Source organism: Macaca thibetana, chromosome 15 (genome assembly GCF_024542745.1).
Source record: "Macaca thibetana thibetana isolate TM-01 chromosome 15, ASM2454274v1, whole genome shotgun sequence".
Lineage (NCBI taxonomy): Eukaryota > Metazoa > Chordata > Mammalia > Primates > Cercopithecidae > Macaca > Macaca thibetana.
Genome location: NC_065592.1, coordinates 61,702,046 through 61,717,859, shown reverse-complemented (window position 1 = coordinate 61,717,859; position 15,814 = coordinate 61,702,046). Strand labels below are relative to the sequence as shown.

Sequence of the window (15,814 nt, the reverse complement as noted above, 5' to 3'; positions counted from 1 at the left end):
ACAGCTATCACCACTGCCTCCAGAATTTTTTCATCAACTAAAACTCTGCACTCCCCCTCCCTCCCTTCTCCCAGCCTCTGGTAGCCACTGTTCCACTTTCTGTTTCTATGAATTTGGCTGTTCTAGGTACCTCATATAAATGGAATCATACAGTATCTGTCCTTTTATATCTGACTTCCTTCACTTAGTATAATGTTTTCAAGGCTCATCCATGTTGTAGTGTATGTCAGAATGTCATTCCTTAAGGCTGTATAATATTCCATCATATATATATACCACATTTTGTTTATCTACCCATCTATTGTTGGATATTTGGGTTGTTTAAATCTTTTGGGTATTATGAATAATGCTGCTATGAACATAGGTGTACAAATATCTTTTAAAGTTCCTGTTTTCAATTCTTTTGAATATATACCCTAAAGTGGAATTGCTGGAGCATACGATAATGCTATATTTAATTTTTTAGGGACCACCATACTGTTTCCCACAACAGCTGCTCCATGTTATATTCCCACTAGCAATGCACAAGGTTTCCAATTTTTTCACATATTTGTAAACATTTATATTTTGGGTTTCTTTTAATAATAGCCATCCTGGTGGGTATGCAGTGGTAACTCATGGTGGGTTTAATTTGCATTTTCCTAATGATTTGAGCATCTTTTCATGTGTTTATTGGCCATTTGTGTATCTCTTTTGGAGAAATGTCTGCTCAAGTCCTTTGCTTATCTGGGCATTTGCCCAAACTGGGTGGTTTGTTAGTTATCAAATTTTAAGAGTTTTTTTATATAGTCTGCATATTAATTTCTTATCAGATCTGTGCTTTGCAAATATTTTCTCTCATTCTGTGAGTTGCTTTTTCACTCACTTGATAGTGTCTTATGATGTGTAAGAGATTTAAATTTTGATGAAATCTACTTTATTTTTTTGTTTGTTGCCTATATTTTAGTGTCATATCTAAGAAACCATTGCCAAACCCAGTGTCATTAAAGTTTTCCCTGTGATTTTTTGTAAAAGTTTTGTACTTTCCACTCTGAGGTTTAGGTCTTTCATCCACTTTGAGTTAATTTTTATATTTAGTGTAAGTCATTTGTTAACATATGGATATCCAGTTTCCCAGAACCATTTGTTGGCAAGACTATCCTTTCCCCATTGAATGGTCTTTGACCATATATTTAAAAGTCTGTTTCCAGTCTCTATTCTGTTCTTTTGGTCTCTATGTCTGTCTTTATGCCAGTACAGTACTGTTTTGATTACTATCACTTTGTATTAAGTTTTGAAATCAGGAACTATGAATCCTCTTTGTTCTTCTTTGGTTATTCTGGGTGTTTCGATATTCCATATAAACTTTAGCATGAGATTCTCTATTTGCAAAATATATCATTGGGATTTTGGTAGGGATTGCATTGAATTGGTAGATTACTATGGGTAGTATTGACATCCTAACAGTATTAAGTCTCCTAATCCATAAACATGAGATGTCCTTCCATGAATTTATATCTTCTTTAATTTCTTTCAGCCGTATTTTGTAGCTTTCAGTGTTCAAGATTTTTGTCTCTCAGTCCATTTTGTGCTGCTACAACAGAATGCCTGAGACTAGGTAATTTATAATGAACAGAAATTTATTGGCTCACAGTCTTCCTTTGCATCCTCCAACAGGGAGGAAAGCTTTGTTTTCACATGGCAAAAGGTGGAAGAGCAAAGAAACAAATAAGGGCTGAACTCACCCTTTTATAATGGCATTAATCCAACCCATGAGGAGAGAGCCCTCATGGCCTGATCACCTCTTAATACTGTTACAATGGAAATTAAATTTCAACATGAGTTTTGGAGGAGACCAGCATCCGAACCATAGTAGCCTCCTTGCTTAAGTTTATTCCTAAGTATTTTCTTCTTTTTGATGCTGTTGTGAGTGGACTTGTTACAATAACAATGAACAATCAGAAAAGAAAAACATCTGTCTAACTCACATGGCCAAAGCCAGAAGGGGGAAGTATAACCGCTCTCTCATGGGAGGGCACTGTCAAGTTGCATGGTAGAGTCAGCGGATACATGAAGGAGTGAAGAATTGGATCATATAATACTACATCCCATACTGAGCTTCCAGGGGTCCATTTTTAGGTTTATCTTTTTAGAACCCTCCCTTCCAAATAGTCTGCTCCTACCCTCTCACTACTACCTCACTACCTCAGGAAAAACAAAAATGAAGGGGAAAAAAGTAAGTGAGCAAAGAAACAAAGGAGGTGGCAAGGTGCCCAGCTGAACAAGTAGCAAGTATGGGGGAAAGAACGCAGTCCAGGAGTCAGGTAGAAGGCCTGCTGCACAGTCTCAGGAAGGTCTCCTAACCTCTCTAGGCCTCAGTTTCTTCCTCTGGTGGTGAACTAGATGATTTCTAGGGATTCCCCATCTTGTGTAAATCTTAACAGTTCTATCCCTGGATTCACAAACAAGAAATATTAGACCAAGTGTGGTGGCTCACATCTGTAATCCTTGCACTTTGGGAGGCTGAGGCGAGCAGATCACTTGAGGCCAGGAGTTCAAGATCAGCCTGGCCAACATGGTGAAACCTCGTCTCTACTTAAAAATATGTGTGTGTGTGAGAGAGAAAGAAATTATCTGGGCATGGGGGTGCACACCTGTAATCCTAGCTACTTGGGAGGCGGAGGTTGCTGTGAGCTGAGATTGCACCACCACACTCCAGCTTGGGTGACAGAGCAAGACGCTGTCAAAAAAGAAATGAAACATTAGAAAATCCCTTCTCTCTGTAGATGCATAGGCACCCACCCACACATCCACAGAGGGTAGCCACCTGTCTTAGTCCAGTCAGGCTGATGTAACAGACATATCATAAAAACTAGTGGCTTATAAACAAAAGAAAATTGTTTTTTACAGTTCTAGAGTCTGGCAAGTCCCAGATAAGTGCAGCAGCAGATTAATTGAGGGCTTGCTGTCTGCTTCATAGATGGCAGCTTCTCAATGTGTCCCACATGGTGGAAGGGCCAAGGCAGCTCTCCAGGGCCTCTTTTATGAGGACACTAATCTCATTCATGAGGAAAGGGCCCATGTGATGGAATCACATCCCAAAGTCCCCACCCTCTGAAACCATCACCTTGGTGATTAGAATTCAACATGAATCTAGGGGGTACACAAACCCTCAGACCATAGCACCATCTTTGTGCCTCATATCTCATCATTTCCTGCCTTGCATCTACAGTTTTGAGTGTGTTTTCTAAAAATCTTATACCAGCTTGGGATCTCCCTGGAAGAGGGAAGATAGTCTTAATTATCTTATCTTAACTCTCCCCAGAGCAGTAGGTACCAAACAGATATTTTTTCTAAGTGAACTGAGGGGAAAAAAACTTCAGATTCTTTAATTTTCGATGGCTTTAATGAGTTTTACATATCCAAATAAATTCTCTGTAAGTTGCTGGGGCACAAGAGCGAACACAGCAAATACCCTGTCCTTCCAGGAATTTCTCTCACAACTGCAACCTGTTTATCTTACTGATTCTACACTACAAAGTCTTAGGTAAACATGATGATATCTGAGTTTATTATATCAAAATATGTTTGATGGCTCTGTAGAGATGTATAATATTGTACATGTCCAGCGCAGGCTTTGCAAAAGCCTTCAGAAGACAAAGCCTTATGCAGAAAAAAAGATCCAGGTTTGAAATTGTGTTCCTAGTCTCTGATGAAAACAATTTTGACTGGAAAAATCACATAACAAGTAAAATGAGGGAATATGATACTTTTACCAATTCAAGTTTGTTTCTTAACTATTACTATATAGTACAGTATTTTTTTCCCAACATATTGTATTTGAAGAAGGAATCTGTCAGAAAAAAAAAATCACTCTAAGAACTACTTATCTTGAAAACACTGTTCAAGGAATGAAGATTAACTGTATCATTATTTTAAAGTTAGTATAGGGACATAAACAGAAATAGGTACTTTTGTTATCCAATAATTTTACTTAATTGAATGAATTATAGTCACCCTCCTAGAAATTCAGAGAATAAAAACATCTCCTGTTCACTCAGGAATGGCAAATATAATAAAAATGCCATGGACAAGGCCACATTTTGTGTACAGTTTCTAAAGCCACAAAGACAGTAAACCAGTGCACCAGGAATGTGTTCCTTATGGCTTTACTAAGGCTTTCTTCTTTTCCTCTCCTCCTAGGCTGCCCCATCACAGGTCACCCTGTCCCTAATATCACCTGGTTTCATGGTGGTCAGCCAATTGTCACTGCCACAGGACTGACACATCACATCTTGGCAGCTGGACAGATCCTTCAAGTTGCAAACCTTAGCGGTGGGTCTCAAGGGGAATTCAGCTGCCTTGCTCAGAATGAGGCAGGGGTACTCATGCAGAAGGCATCTTTAGTGATCCAAGGTAAGAAACCCTGCAGGCTTTGCAAACTGGACTAATTTCTTGAAGAAGAAAGCCCGTTTGGGAATCTAACTATCTAGTAAAACAAAGTGATTTCTGATCTTCAGTGGTACCCAGGGCATGAAAACCGAAGCTGCGCCATGTTTCCATATGGTGAGACCCTACTTCTGTCAACATGGCTCTTCAGAACAGCCGTCATGCCCCTCCCAGCAGAACCTGGAAAAGCCAATGTTGCCTTCAGAAATAGGCCCTTCTGCTTATAATGTTGCTGTTGCTCAGGACCATGGAAACACCACTATATATCAAAGTCAGATGTGATTCCTTTATGCTGATTTAACTAGTACAGATCTCACACACACGAAGAGTAGCCTGTTTGGTTACTGCCTCCTGCCTAGAGAGACAGGCCTGGTGCCTGCTGATCATCCTGAAGAGTCTTCAGCTTTAGTCATAAGCTGAGGGCTTTCCAGGCACCTTTCCTTTGGCCCTGGCAAAGAACAGACTGTGAAGCCCACATGGCTCATGCATTAACCTTCCAGGAAAACAGGCATGTCAGAAAGCCTTTGGGCGGGGCCTGGCCTTCACTGCACCAAGAAAGAGTTGTAAATGAGGCCAAATCAGTGGGAAAGAGGGGAAAGTGGCCTTTTTATAGAAACTGTGTGAGGCTTTGGAGTTTTCCGCAGGCTAGTTCAACCTGTGGCCTGTGTGTGATATATTCCAAAATGAAGGATGCAATGGGAAGGGACAGAGTTGTGTGCCAAAATGGCACAAAAAGATGGAGAAAGGGAAATCTTTCTAAGCAGATAAGTTTTCTTCCTAAATATCTTCCTTCACCATTTGGCTTTTCAGACAGGAAAACAAATGTTCCATTTTCTCGCCAGCCAGCCAGTATCTGCTGAAAACCAGAAGCCAGGGCCTATTTGCAAGACTTGTAATACACAACTTTGCAAATAAGCACTCAAAATCTGCCACCTCATATTTATTTTTAACAGCTTTCCTATCAGTGAGTCCCAGACCCCCAAAGCAACTGGCTTTCTTACTGACATCATTGTCTCATGTAAATAAGCACTCTCTGTATAGGCTTTTTTGGGTAACATTTGCAAAGTCCAGCTCGAATCTGTACTGTGATGGTTAAGTATTTACTATATTTATATATCTATCTTTGTAGAAAACAAAATCACTTTCTGGTGAACCAATGAGGAAAGAAAAGGACTGTAGCAAATATCTTTAAAAATAAGATGACCTATGGCATTAATTAAGTACCCTTCGTATGTCAGGCACTGAGCTACTTTATTTCCTGTCCCCACAGTAACTGGGTAAGGTGAGGGTCACTGTACTCATTTCATGGCTGAGGCTCCTAGAGACCACGTGACTTCCCCAAATAGTTCGGGAATGGTGCCCATCGAGGAGCGGGGCCTCATTTATAATAGCTCCTCTCCTTCAGGCCACAAATCCACCCCTTCCACCCTCTCCCTGCCCTGCTCAGAAGGAATTCAGAGTGTGGGCAATTAAGCTATATTCTTTTCTACTCTGCTCCTCCTCCCATGACAGATTACTGGTGGTCTGTGGACAGACTGGCAACCTGCTCAGCCTCCTGTGGTAACCGGGGGGTTCAGCAGCCCCGCTTGAGGTGCCTGCTGAACAGCACGGAGGTCAACCCTGCCCACTGCGCAGGGAAGGTTCGCCCTGCAGTGCAGCCCATTGCGTGCAACCGGAGAGACTGCCCTTCTCGGTGAGTGCGGCGGACACTGGCTCAGACCTCCCCACCCTAGGATGGGCCCTCACTTTTAGCAAGGTCGATGGCGAGCCCTTGAGTAGCACTGTGCAGGGAGAGATGCCAGCCAAGGAGCTGTTCTTCCCTCTAGGCACAGGCTTGTCAGGCCTCTCCACCCTGCTGAAAATATCCTCAGACTACACCACCTCTCTCAGCTCTGTTTATTCCTCACCCCGCTAATGGTCAACCAGGTTTCCCAAGTGCCTGACAGGGTCTGTTCAGGGAGCAAGAGCATCCCAGGCCCTGGCAAGCCATAGACTCCCCCACCCATCATACAGTAATCAACTGACTCTGAGTTGTTTGGAGAAAGCAATGTCTTTTCAATTGAAGGGCTGAGGAAACAATGATTACTGGGCTCCACCCGCCCTCCAAGTCTAACCTTAAACACCCGTGCTAATCAGTACTCCAGTTTAGTTGGGGAAATCTTATCTTCCTCTTTTCTACAAAGGCTTGCATCTCACTAAAGTTGAAATAAATCTTTGTTTCCGATAGTAGCCTCACGCTCAGCATTTGGGTTCCTTGTGTGGCCCAGCATGACACCCAAGCCTCTGCCATCTTCCTCATGCTTCAAGAGGCTATGAGTCCCCCTGTGCACCCCATCCTCTGTCCTCAGCAGTAGTTAAGTGGATAATAGATGGGCTTGGAGTTAGCACTGGTGTGGTGCTCAGAGCCTGGGGGGACTTGGCTCTGCCCTCAACCCTCAAATGCCCCTTTACTACCTATCTGTAGGACTTTCATACAATACTTAGGCAACTGCTTTCTGTTTTGCCAGCTGAGTCATAAGGAGCAGCTGAAACCAGGAGAGACTCAATGAAATCTGAAACATGCTCATTAATATCAGCAGTTTGACTTGCTGACGGGAAGGTTTCCACAGGAATGATTAATGTCCTTTTATACCCTTCCTGAACTGTAACATACCCCGGCCCTTTCCATTCTCAAACCCCCCAGCCCAGCTCCTGAAAAATTGCTGAAACGTATATTTGGAAATAAAAGTTGATTGAAATGCAGGCCTGACATTCACCAGGGACATAAGAGGCTGGAAAACTGCCCTTGCCAAGCTATGCAAAATGAAGAAGAGATCTCTGACGTGCCAGGAACTTTTTGACTTGATTTGGTGATGGTCAGAGTCAATCAGCTTAATTTACTTCTGCAAATGAAATAATAATGGCTGTGTTTTCTTGGATTTCAATGCCCCCAGGAGTTTTTAAACACCTCTTGCCTGCTTCCTAAGTGGCTCTGCTCCTGTGCGTTGGAAATCTGCATGCAGTCATCCCTCTACAAGGCAAAAGAGCAGGGAAGTGGCCACAAAACTAAATAAGTCACAGATCCAGATTTAGGAGGAATTTGCTCCCCTTCCCTGCTACATGCCTCTCCTGAAAGCCACATGTGGCGCCGCTTGGCTAGGACGTAGCCATAGGTTCACTTTGCCTGCCAGATGTTTTGAACACTTAGTATCCTTCTTTGCACATGAACAAGTGTTGCCCTGGTTGTCTCTTTAAGATACAACTCGGTAACCCTGCTGTGACCCAGGTAGCTGCTTAAACCATTTTGTTAGATAAATTTTCTCAATCACTAAAACCAAAGAGTGGGATTTTTTTTTGTTCTAGATTACATGAGCAACAAGTCTTGCAATTTCCCCAAGCTGTCTCCGTCTCTTTGAGAATTATTACAGGGCACACACATGCAATGAGAATCCCTGCATGTTTGTATATGGACCAAGGATTTCAGAGTGTTCCCAGTTTACACGCTGGCTTTGTGAGAAAAGTCCATTTGTCACAGTCCCACTTTTGGAACCTAACATTCAGAGAACAACTATCTCTACCACGTATGCAGCCCTCTGAGAGGTATAAGACCTATAGACTATAACACCAAGAGATGGGAGGAACTTTACCTGTTTCTGAGGGATTGACCAAAATGTGCGGCAGGAAGTACACTGAGCACTACCAGACAAAACTTTGACTTCAGTGAGGCCCAGATTACTTTCTGTGTCAGGAGGTGACACAAATTTGGATCTGACTTCCCTAGAACCTTGGATCTCCTTTAGGAAGTACCAACACTGCAGTTACAAAACAACAAATTGATTCTCTTACAATTTTGAAGGCCAGAAGTCCACGATCAAGGTATCCGGAGGGTCATATCACCTCCAAAGGTTCTAGGAGAGAATCCGCTTCTGGTGGTCCCAGGTGTTCCTTGGCTTGTGGCCACATCACTCCACCTTCAGCCTTTATGGTCACATTATCTCCTCCTCTTCTCTGTATGTAATCTCCCTCTGCCTTTCTCTGTAAGAACACTTGTTATGGCAGGCATATAGGGCCCAGCCAGATAATCCAAGATAATCTTATCTTAAATCCATAATTACATCTGCAAAGAACCTTGCCACATAAGGTAACATTCACAGGCACTAGGGATTTGACATGGATATCTTTTGGAGGAGTCATTTTTCAGCCTATCTTTCCAAGTATATACTGTGAAAAGGGTACTGGCCCCAAATCAGTGGCAAGAGCAGGGATGTGGGGTGGGGAGGGGATCTCTTTTCCCCAGGGCTTGTCCCTTTAGGGCTCTCCTGACACTTCTTCCTCTCCCCAGGTGGATGGTGACCTCCTGGTCTGCCTGTACCCGGAGCTGTGGGGGAGGTGTCCAGACCCGCAGGGTGACCTGTCAAAAGCTGAAAGCCTCTGGGATCTCCACCCCTGTGTCCAATGACATGTGCACCCAGGTTGCCAAGCGGCCTGTGGACACCCAGGCCTGTAACCAGCAGCTGTGTGTGGAGTGGGCCTTCTCCAGCTGGGGCCAGGTGAGGAGCCAGAGAGGTTGTTATTTGAAAGCTAAATCTAAAGGAGTGGACGCTGCCACAGTAGGAAGTGAAATGTTATCACTGCCACCTCCTCCTTTCACATTCTGACTGGCCAGGTATAGCTTTTGTTGGTTGTCCAGCTGAGACACCCTCAGAGCAGCAGGCTTTTAATTCTTTGTGTAATTCTATGAACCAATGTGATTGAATGTTTTTAGGCAGTTAGCAATTCAAAACATCTTCTAATTGGCCATCTATACATTATTACATTCATGTCCTCCACTCCCACCCTTAGGTGTGTCCTTTGGAAAACAATCACTTGCAACTTTCTGTGGCCATCTTTAACGAAAATCAAATGTTTTTGGCCATAGAGTTCACGTTCCAACTCATAAGCCATTTGTGTCCCAGGTAAGTTGAGGCTACTGCTCAATGCTAGCCAATCAACATGCCTAACTGGAGACTCCTTTCTGGAGCTTCTACTAACACTTCCTTATTTCCAGTGACATAATGTATATGCTTCATAATCAAAGAGGCATGAGCTCCCCTTGCCTGGGGGAATATCATCTCTCTCTTACCTGGAAAAGCCCACTTCTCATAGCTCACATACCTCTCAAGACAGCTCTGCTTCCAGGCCCTTGAGGCTTATTGGTAGTTCATAAAATTACAATAGCAAACAGATCTGGCTACACATGAGAGATGTTTCTGCACTGTGTCATCAAGGTCACTCAAGGGGGGACATATGGTGCACCAGTGATTGTTTCCTAACAGAAAGAAAAATACATATGTCTTTCTCCTTTTCTCTATTCCTTCCCCTCAAAAAAATTCACCCCCTCCTCCTCTTTTCTGCAACCCTCCAGGACAGTATGTTTCAAGCTTTAATGTGAATCACCTGGGAATCTTATTAAAGATGCAAATTCTAATATGGTATGTCTTAGGTAGAACTTGGGTTGCTGAACTTCTCAAAACTTCTGGTAACATCAATGCTCTTAGACCAAGGGCTTCACTTGAAAGAGTAGCAAGGCTTGAGGCATTACAGATTGCAGACAAATGCTTCATCTCACAATCCTGTTGATGTCTCTCTGCTGGTAATATTGCTGATATTGTGCTTCAAACTGTAGATGCTCCTCAAACATCCACACTCCACTCCTGTGAGAATGAAAGTGATGATAGTTTCTAACAAAAAATTCCTTTTGGAATAGTGTTAGACTTCATGAAGGCAGGCAGAAGGAAAAACATTTGTATAAGAAAACCATGCCGATTTTAGTCCAAGTAAAACTAAGACCACCTTCTTAGCTCCAAAAATCTGGCTTCATGTAATAATTCAACTTTCTTCTTTTAATCCAACATACATTTATGGGACACCTGTCTTGGGAGGGGAATGTGTCCCATTTATAAGCATGTGTGAAGAAATGAAGGGAAAAGCAGCCCACAATGTTTGCAGGAGAATGAAGTGACAGAATAGAAATAGAAATGTGGCCTGGAAAGCAGGTGCAAGATCATAAAAGGGTCTTGTATGCTGTACAAAGAATTTGGATTTTATTGTAAGTGCAACTACAAAGATTTTTAAGAAGGAGTGGCACAATCAGACTTTTAAGATTACTGTCTGGCCAGGCACAATGGCTCATGCCGGTAATCTCAGCTACTCAGGAGGCTGAGGCAGAAGGATCACTTGAGAGGTTGAAGCTGCAATGAGCTGTGATCACACCACTTTCACTACTCCAGCCTGGGTGACAAAGCAAAAACCTCTTTTTTTTTTAAAAAAAAAAAAAAAGGTATGCTGTCTGCAGTATAGTGATCAAATTGGCAAGTGAGAGGACTACAGAAAGAGAAACCTAATCTAGGTGAGCAATTTTGGTGGTCAGAATGAAGGTATTGAGCAGTGCCAATAGAGAGGAATCCATTTCTCTTTATAAGTGTGATTCACATGGCTTCCATGAGCCATTGGATATCAGGGATGAGAGAAAGGAAGGAAGTCAAAATTTTACTGGAGGGTCTGAATTGAATAACTAGATAGGAATATAGAAAAAAGAGGATGGATTAGTGCTATATGGAATTGTTTGGGACATGTTTAGTAAGAGATATCTAAGTACAGACGCTCATTAAGTAGTTGCACATATAGGTCTGGGGCTTAAAAGAGAACTGTGCTAAACACTATCAATTCGAAAGTCATTAGTATACAAGTGGTGGCTAAGAATCATAGATGGTATCACCCAGAGAGAGGGAAAGGATCAGATTAAGAAAAGGCACAGGACAGAACCCTGGGGAAAACAACACTAATTAACCTGGGGGAAGAAGAGGAAAAAAGATTAACCTAATGAGTGGGAAAATTCACAGAAACCAGTGGAGGAGCTTTATCAAGAAGGAAGGAAGTCAATGGTATAAAAATACATCCAACAGAATAAACAAAATACAAAATAAGCATTGGCCTTATTTTGTACATACAGTGCATATTCGAACTTGACTGATAGGCAGTCACTGGTAACTCTGTGAATGGCAGTTTCAGTGTAAAAGTAGGCAGTGTAAAAGTAGGCACTGAAATCAAACCAGCAATAGGTTTAGTTACAAATGAGAATGGAGGAAATAAGTGCTTCCAGGGACACATTACTCCTTCAAGAATTCCCAGTGTAGTCAAGAGACATTAGCAAAATGGCAAATTAGGAAGCTCCAACTCCATGTTCTCTTATGGAAGCATCAAAAAAACAACTAGAAACTGGCTGAACTAACCTTATAAGTGTTCTGGAAAACCGCCCAAGTTCTATAGCAACCAAGTAAACAGCCAATAAAGAAAAAGCCATCTTTAAGATGATATGAAATTTCCTGGTATTTTCATTCATCCTTGCCCCACCCCTCCTCCATGTGGCATGGTTTTGATCTTGACAACGTAGCAGCCACTAATTGTGAAATCTGCACAAGGACCACAGACCCGCAGACACCTGGGAAAAAAGATTACGGGTGGAGACATGGGGGAAGGCAGAGCATCAAGACAAATAACTGAAGGATGCTGGGCTTACTACCCAGGTGATGGGATGGTCTGTGCAGCAGACCACCATGGCACACGTTTACCTATGTCACAAACCTGCACATGTACCCCAGAACTTAAAAGTTGAAGGAAAAAAAAAAGAAATATCAAAGACTTGATAATGTAAAAATATACGGACAGCCAAAAACAAAAGAGTCTGGTGCCTCCCTCCCCTCTCTTACCCTGTGACAAGCCAGCTCCTCTTGCCTTCCTCTATGATTATAAGCTTCCTGAGGTCTCACCAGAAGCAGTTGCTGGCGCCATACTTCTTATACTACCTGCAAGACCATGAGCCAAATAAACCCTTTTTCTTTATTTAAAAAAGAAAAAGAAAGAAAAATTATAACGTCCAGAAAGAAAAAACTATCAACCAAGAATTATCAGGCAAAACTCTCCTTCAAAAACAAGGGGGAAATTATGACATTCCAGAGAGCTTGTTACCACTATTCCTGATTACAAGAGATGTTAAATGGAGTCCTTTGAGTTATAACAAAAAGATGCTAGAGAGTTAACTCCAAGCCACATGAACATATAAAGACTCTCCAATAAAGATAAATAGATGGGCAGGCATTAAAACCATTATTATTTTGTTTCATAGCTCCACTTATTTTCTATAGATTTCAAAGAAATGAATAAAAAGTAATTATAAATCTGTTAGTGAATATATAGCATATAGATACAATTTTCACACCAATAATGTAAAGTGGGGATGGGAAACAGAGCAGTACATATGTAGAGTTTTGTATGAAATTGATATCAAAAATCAAATTAGATTGTTATAACTTTGGGATATTATATGTAATCCCCATGGTAACAACAAAGAAAATAGGTATAGCCAAAAGAGAATGAGAAAGGAAGCAAAATTTGTCACTACGAAAAAGCAACTAATCACAAAAGACAACATAAGTGGAGGGAATGATGAGGGAAAGCTATAAGATGTACATAAAAATAAATAATAAAAAGGCAAAAGTAAGTTCTTCCCTATCAGTAATTACTTTAAAGGAATTAAACCCCCAAAGACATAGATTGGCCTAGTAGATGTTAGAAAAAAGACATGATTCAACTCTATGCTGTCTACAAAAGACTTGCTTGGGATCTAAAGAAAAAAGTAGGTTAAAAGTGAAGGAATGGAAAAAGATAGTCCATGTAAATATAAAACAAAAGCTGAGGTAGCTATACTAAATCAAACAACATAATGATAATATACCAAGAAAATATAACAATTATAAACATGCATGCGCCAAACATCAGAGCCCCAAAGTATATTAATCAAATATTGACAGAATTGAAGAGAGAAATAATTAGTTCTATAATAGAAACTTTAGAAACCCACTTTCAACAATGGATAGGACAACTAAACAAAAGATCAGTAAAGAAACAGAGTAACTGAACAATACTATAAACTAATTGGAGTAACAGACATACAGAGGACTCCACCCAATATAGCAGAATACTTGTTTTTTCTCAAGTGCACATGAAAAATTATCCAAAAAAGGACTGTATGTTATGCCAAAAAATAATTCTTAATACATTTGAAAAGAATGAATTTATACAGAGTTCCTTTTCCAACCACAGGGAAGGAAACTAGACAAGTGAAAACAAAACCACAACATACCAAAATGTATGGAGCACAGAGAAAATAGTGCTAAGAGAAAAATTTATGGCTGTAAATGCTTACATTAAAAAAGAAAGACTTCAAATCAACAACTTAACTTTACACCTTAAAAATTTACAGAAAACAAGCAAACTAAACCTAATGCTAGCAGAAGAGGATAATAAAGATTAGAGAGTAGTAAAGAAAACTCAGCAAAACCGAAAGTAAATTCTTCAAAAAGGTTGGCCAAAATAGACAAATATTTAGCTATATTGGCAAAGAAAAAGAGAGAAGACTCAAATTCCTAAAATCAGAAATGAAAATGGAGACATTACTACCAGTATTACAGAAATAAAAAGGATTGGCCAGGCATGGTGGCTCATACCTGTAATCCCAACACTTTGGGAGTCCGAAGCAGGCAGATCACTTGAGGTCAGGAATTCGAGACCAGCCTGGCCAACATGGCAAAACCCTGTCTCTGCGAAAAATACAAAAGTTAGCCAGGTGTGGTGGTGGGCGCCTGTAGTCCCAGCTACTTGAGAGGCTGAGGGTCAGGAATCGCATGAACCCAGGAGGTGGAGGTTGCAGTGAGCAGAGATCATACCACTGCACTCCAAGACTCTGTCTCAAAACAAAAAGAAAAAGAAAAAAGAAACCAAGTGTTAATCAAAAGTAGAATGGAAAATTCAATCATGGTATGTTCATAAAATAAAGTGCTATACATCAGTGAAAATGAACAAACTTCAGTTATGTACATAATACATTGTAAGAAAATACCAGATATAAAACAAACATGAAATATGGTTCATTTATGTAAATTTCAAAAACAGTCATAAACTAAACTGTTTTAAAAGTTAAGTCTCAGTGGTTACATGTGGAGAAGGGAAAGAGAGTAAAGAGTAGGCACAAACTAGGCTCCTGAGTTGCTGACAGCATTTTATTTCTTCACGTGTATACAGGACTAGCTACATAAGTTGTGGGGCCCATTGCAACATGAAAATGTCAGGCTGCTTGTTCAAAAACTATAATGAATGTCAAGGTTGACAGTAGAGCGTCAAACCAACTACAGTTTCCTTCTAAGGGTGTAGGGACATCCATGCAGCTAGCTTTGCTTTTATACAGTTGTCCCTTGGTATCCATAGGTGATTGATGTAAGGAGCACCTGTATATACCAAAATCCACACAAACTCAAGTCCTGCAGTCAATCTCACAGAACCTGCATATACAATAAGTTGGCCCTCCATATACATGGGTTTCGCATCCCAAGACCTTTGGTTGAAAAAAAAAAAAAAAATGTATAAGTGGACCTGCCCATTTCAAACCCATGTTGTTTAAAGGTCAATTATACTCACTTTATAGAACTCCCTGAGATATACTTCATGTTTTAATCACTTTTTTTTTTTTTTAGAGATGGGGTCTCACTATTTTGTCCAGGCTGGAGTGTAGTGACTGTTCACAGGCATGATCATGGTGCACTATAGCCTCAAATTCCTGGGCTCAAGCAATACTCTTACCTCAGCCTTCTGCATAGCTGGGAACACAGGCATCAACCACCACACCTGGCTGTTAATCAGTTTTCTGTATGCACACTGTGCTTCACAATAAAAAGTTATTTTTTGGCCAGGCACAGTGGCTTACTCCTGTAATCCCAGCACTTTTGGAGGCCGAGGCAGGCAGATCACCTGAGGTCAAGAGTTCAAGACCAGCCTGACCAACATGGTGAAACCCTATCTCTACTAAAAATACAAAAAATAGCCGGGCATGATGGCATGTGCCTGTAGTCCCAGCTACTTGGGAGGCTGAGACAGGATAATCACTTGTACCTGAGAGGCAGAGGTTGCAGTAAGCCGAGATTGTGCCACTGTACTCCAGCCTGGCGACAGAGTGAGACTCCATCTGAGAAAAAGGAAAAAAAGTTCTTTTTTAAAATATGTTTAAAGAGATAAATTTTAGCCACTCAGGAGGCTGAGGTGGGAGGATCACTTGAGCCTAGGAGTTGAAGGCTGCAGTGAGCTGAGATTGTGCCACGGCACTCCAACCTGGGCAACAGAAAGAGACCCTGCCTCAAAAAAAAAAAAGTCCCGGTTATTGGTGTTAAGGGTTTTTTTTTTTTTTTTTTTTTTTTTTTTTTTTTTTTACATTTACCTCAACCCTCCATGTGTTTGTGAATAATAGTGTCAAACTGGACCCTTCAGAGTCCAGAAGAGCAATAACTAACGTTGGGCACAGCTGTCTGACCCAAGAGAG

General features: G+C 41.2%; 1 protein-coding gene and 1 long non-coding RNA gene across 2 annotated transcripts in view; one reads left to right on the top strand and one right to left on the bottom strand.

The window, feature by feature from the left end:
* ADAMTSL1 (ADAMTS like 1) overlaps window positions 1-15,814 on the top strand; it is a 419,209-nt gene that overhangs the window by 397,332 nt on the left and 6,063 nt on the right. Inside the window, exons 24-26 of the mRNA XM_050761325.1 lie at window positions 4,183-4,395; window positions 5,941-6,121; window positions 8,750-8,957. Of these exons, the coding sequence (XP_050617282.1) occupies window positions 4,183-4,395; window positions 5,941-6,121; window positions 8,750-8,957 (602 nt within the window). The remainder of the gene's footprint in view (window positions 1-4,182; window positions 4,396-5,940; window positions 6,122-8,749; window positions 8,958-15,814) is intronic.
* LOC126937709 (uncharacterized) lies at window positions 8,836-14,443 on the bottom strand. The gene is made up of 3 exons (XR_007719823.1): window positions 13,953-14,443; window positions 12,156-12,251; window positions 8,836-10,100 (listed from the first exon to the last, which is right to left on the bottom strand). It is a non-coding gene; the product is annotated as an uncharacterized LOC126937709 (long non-coding RNA).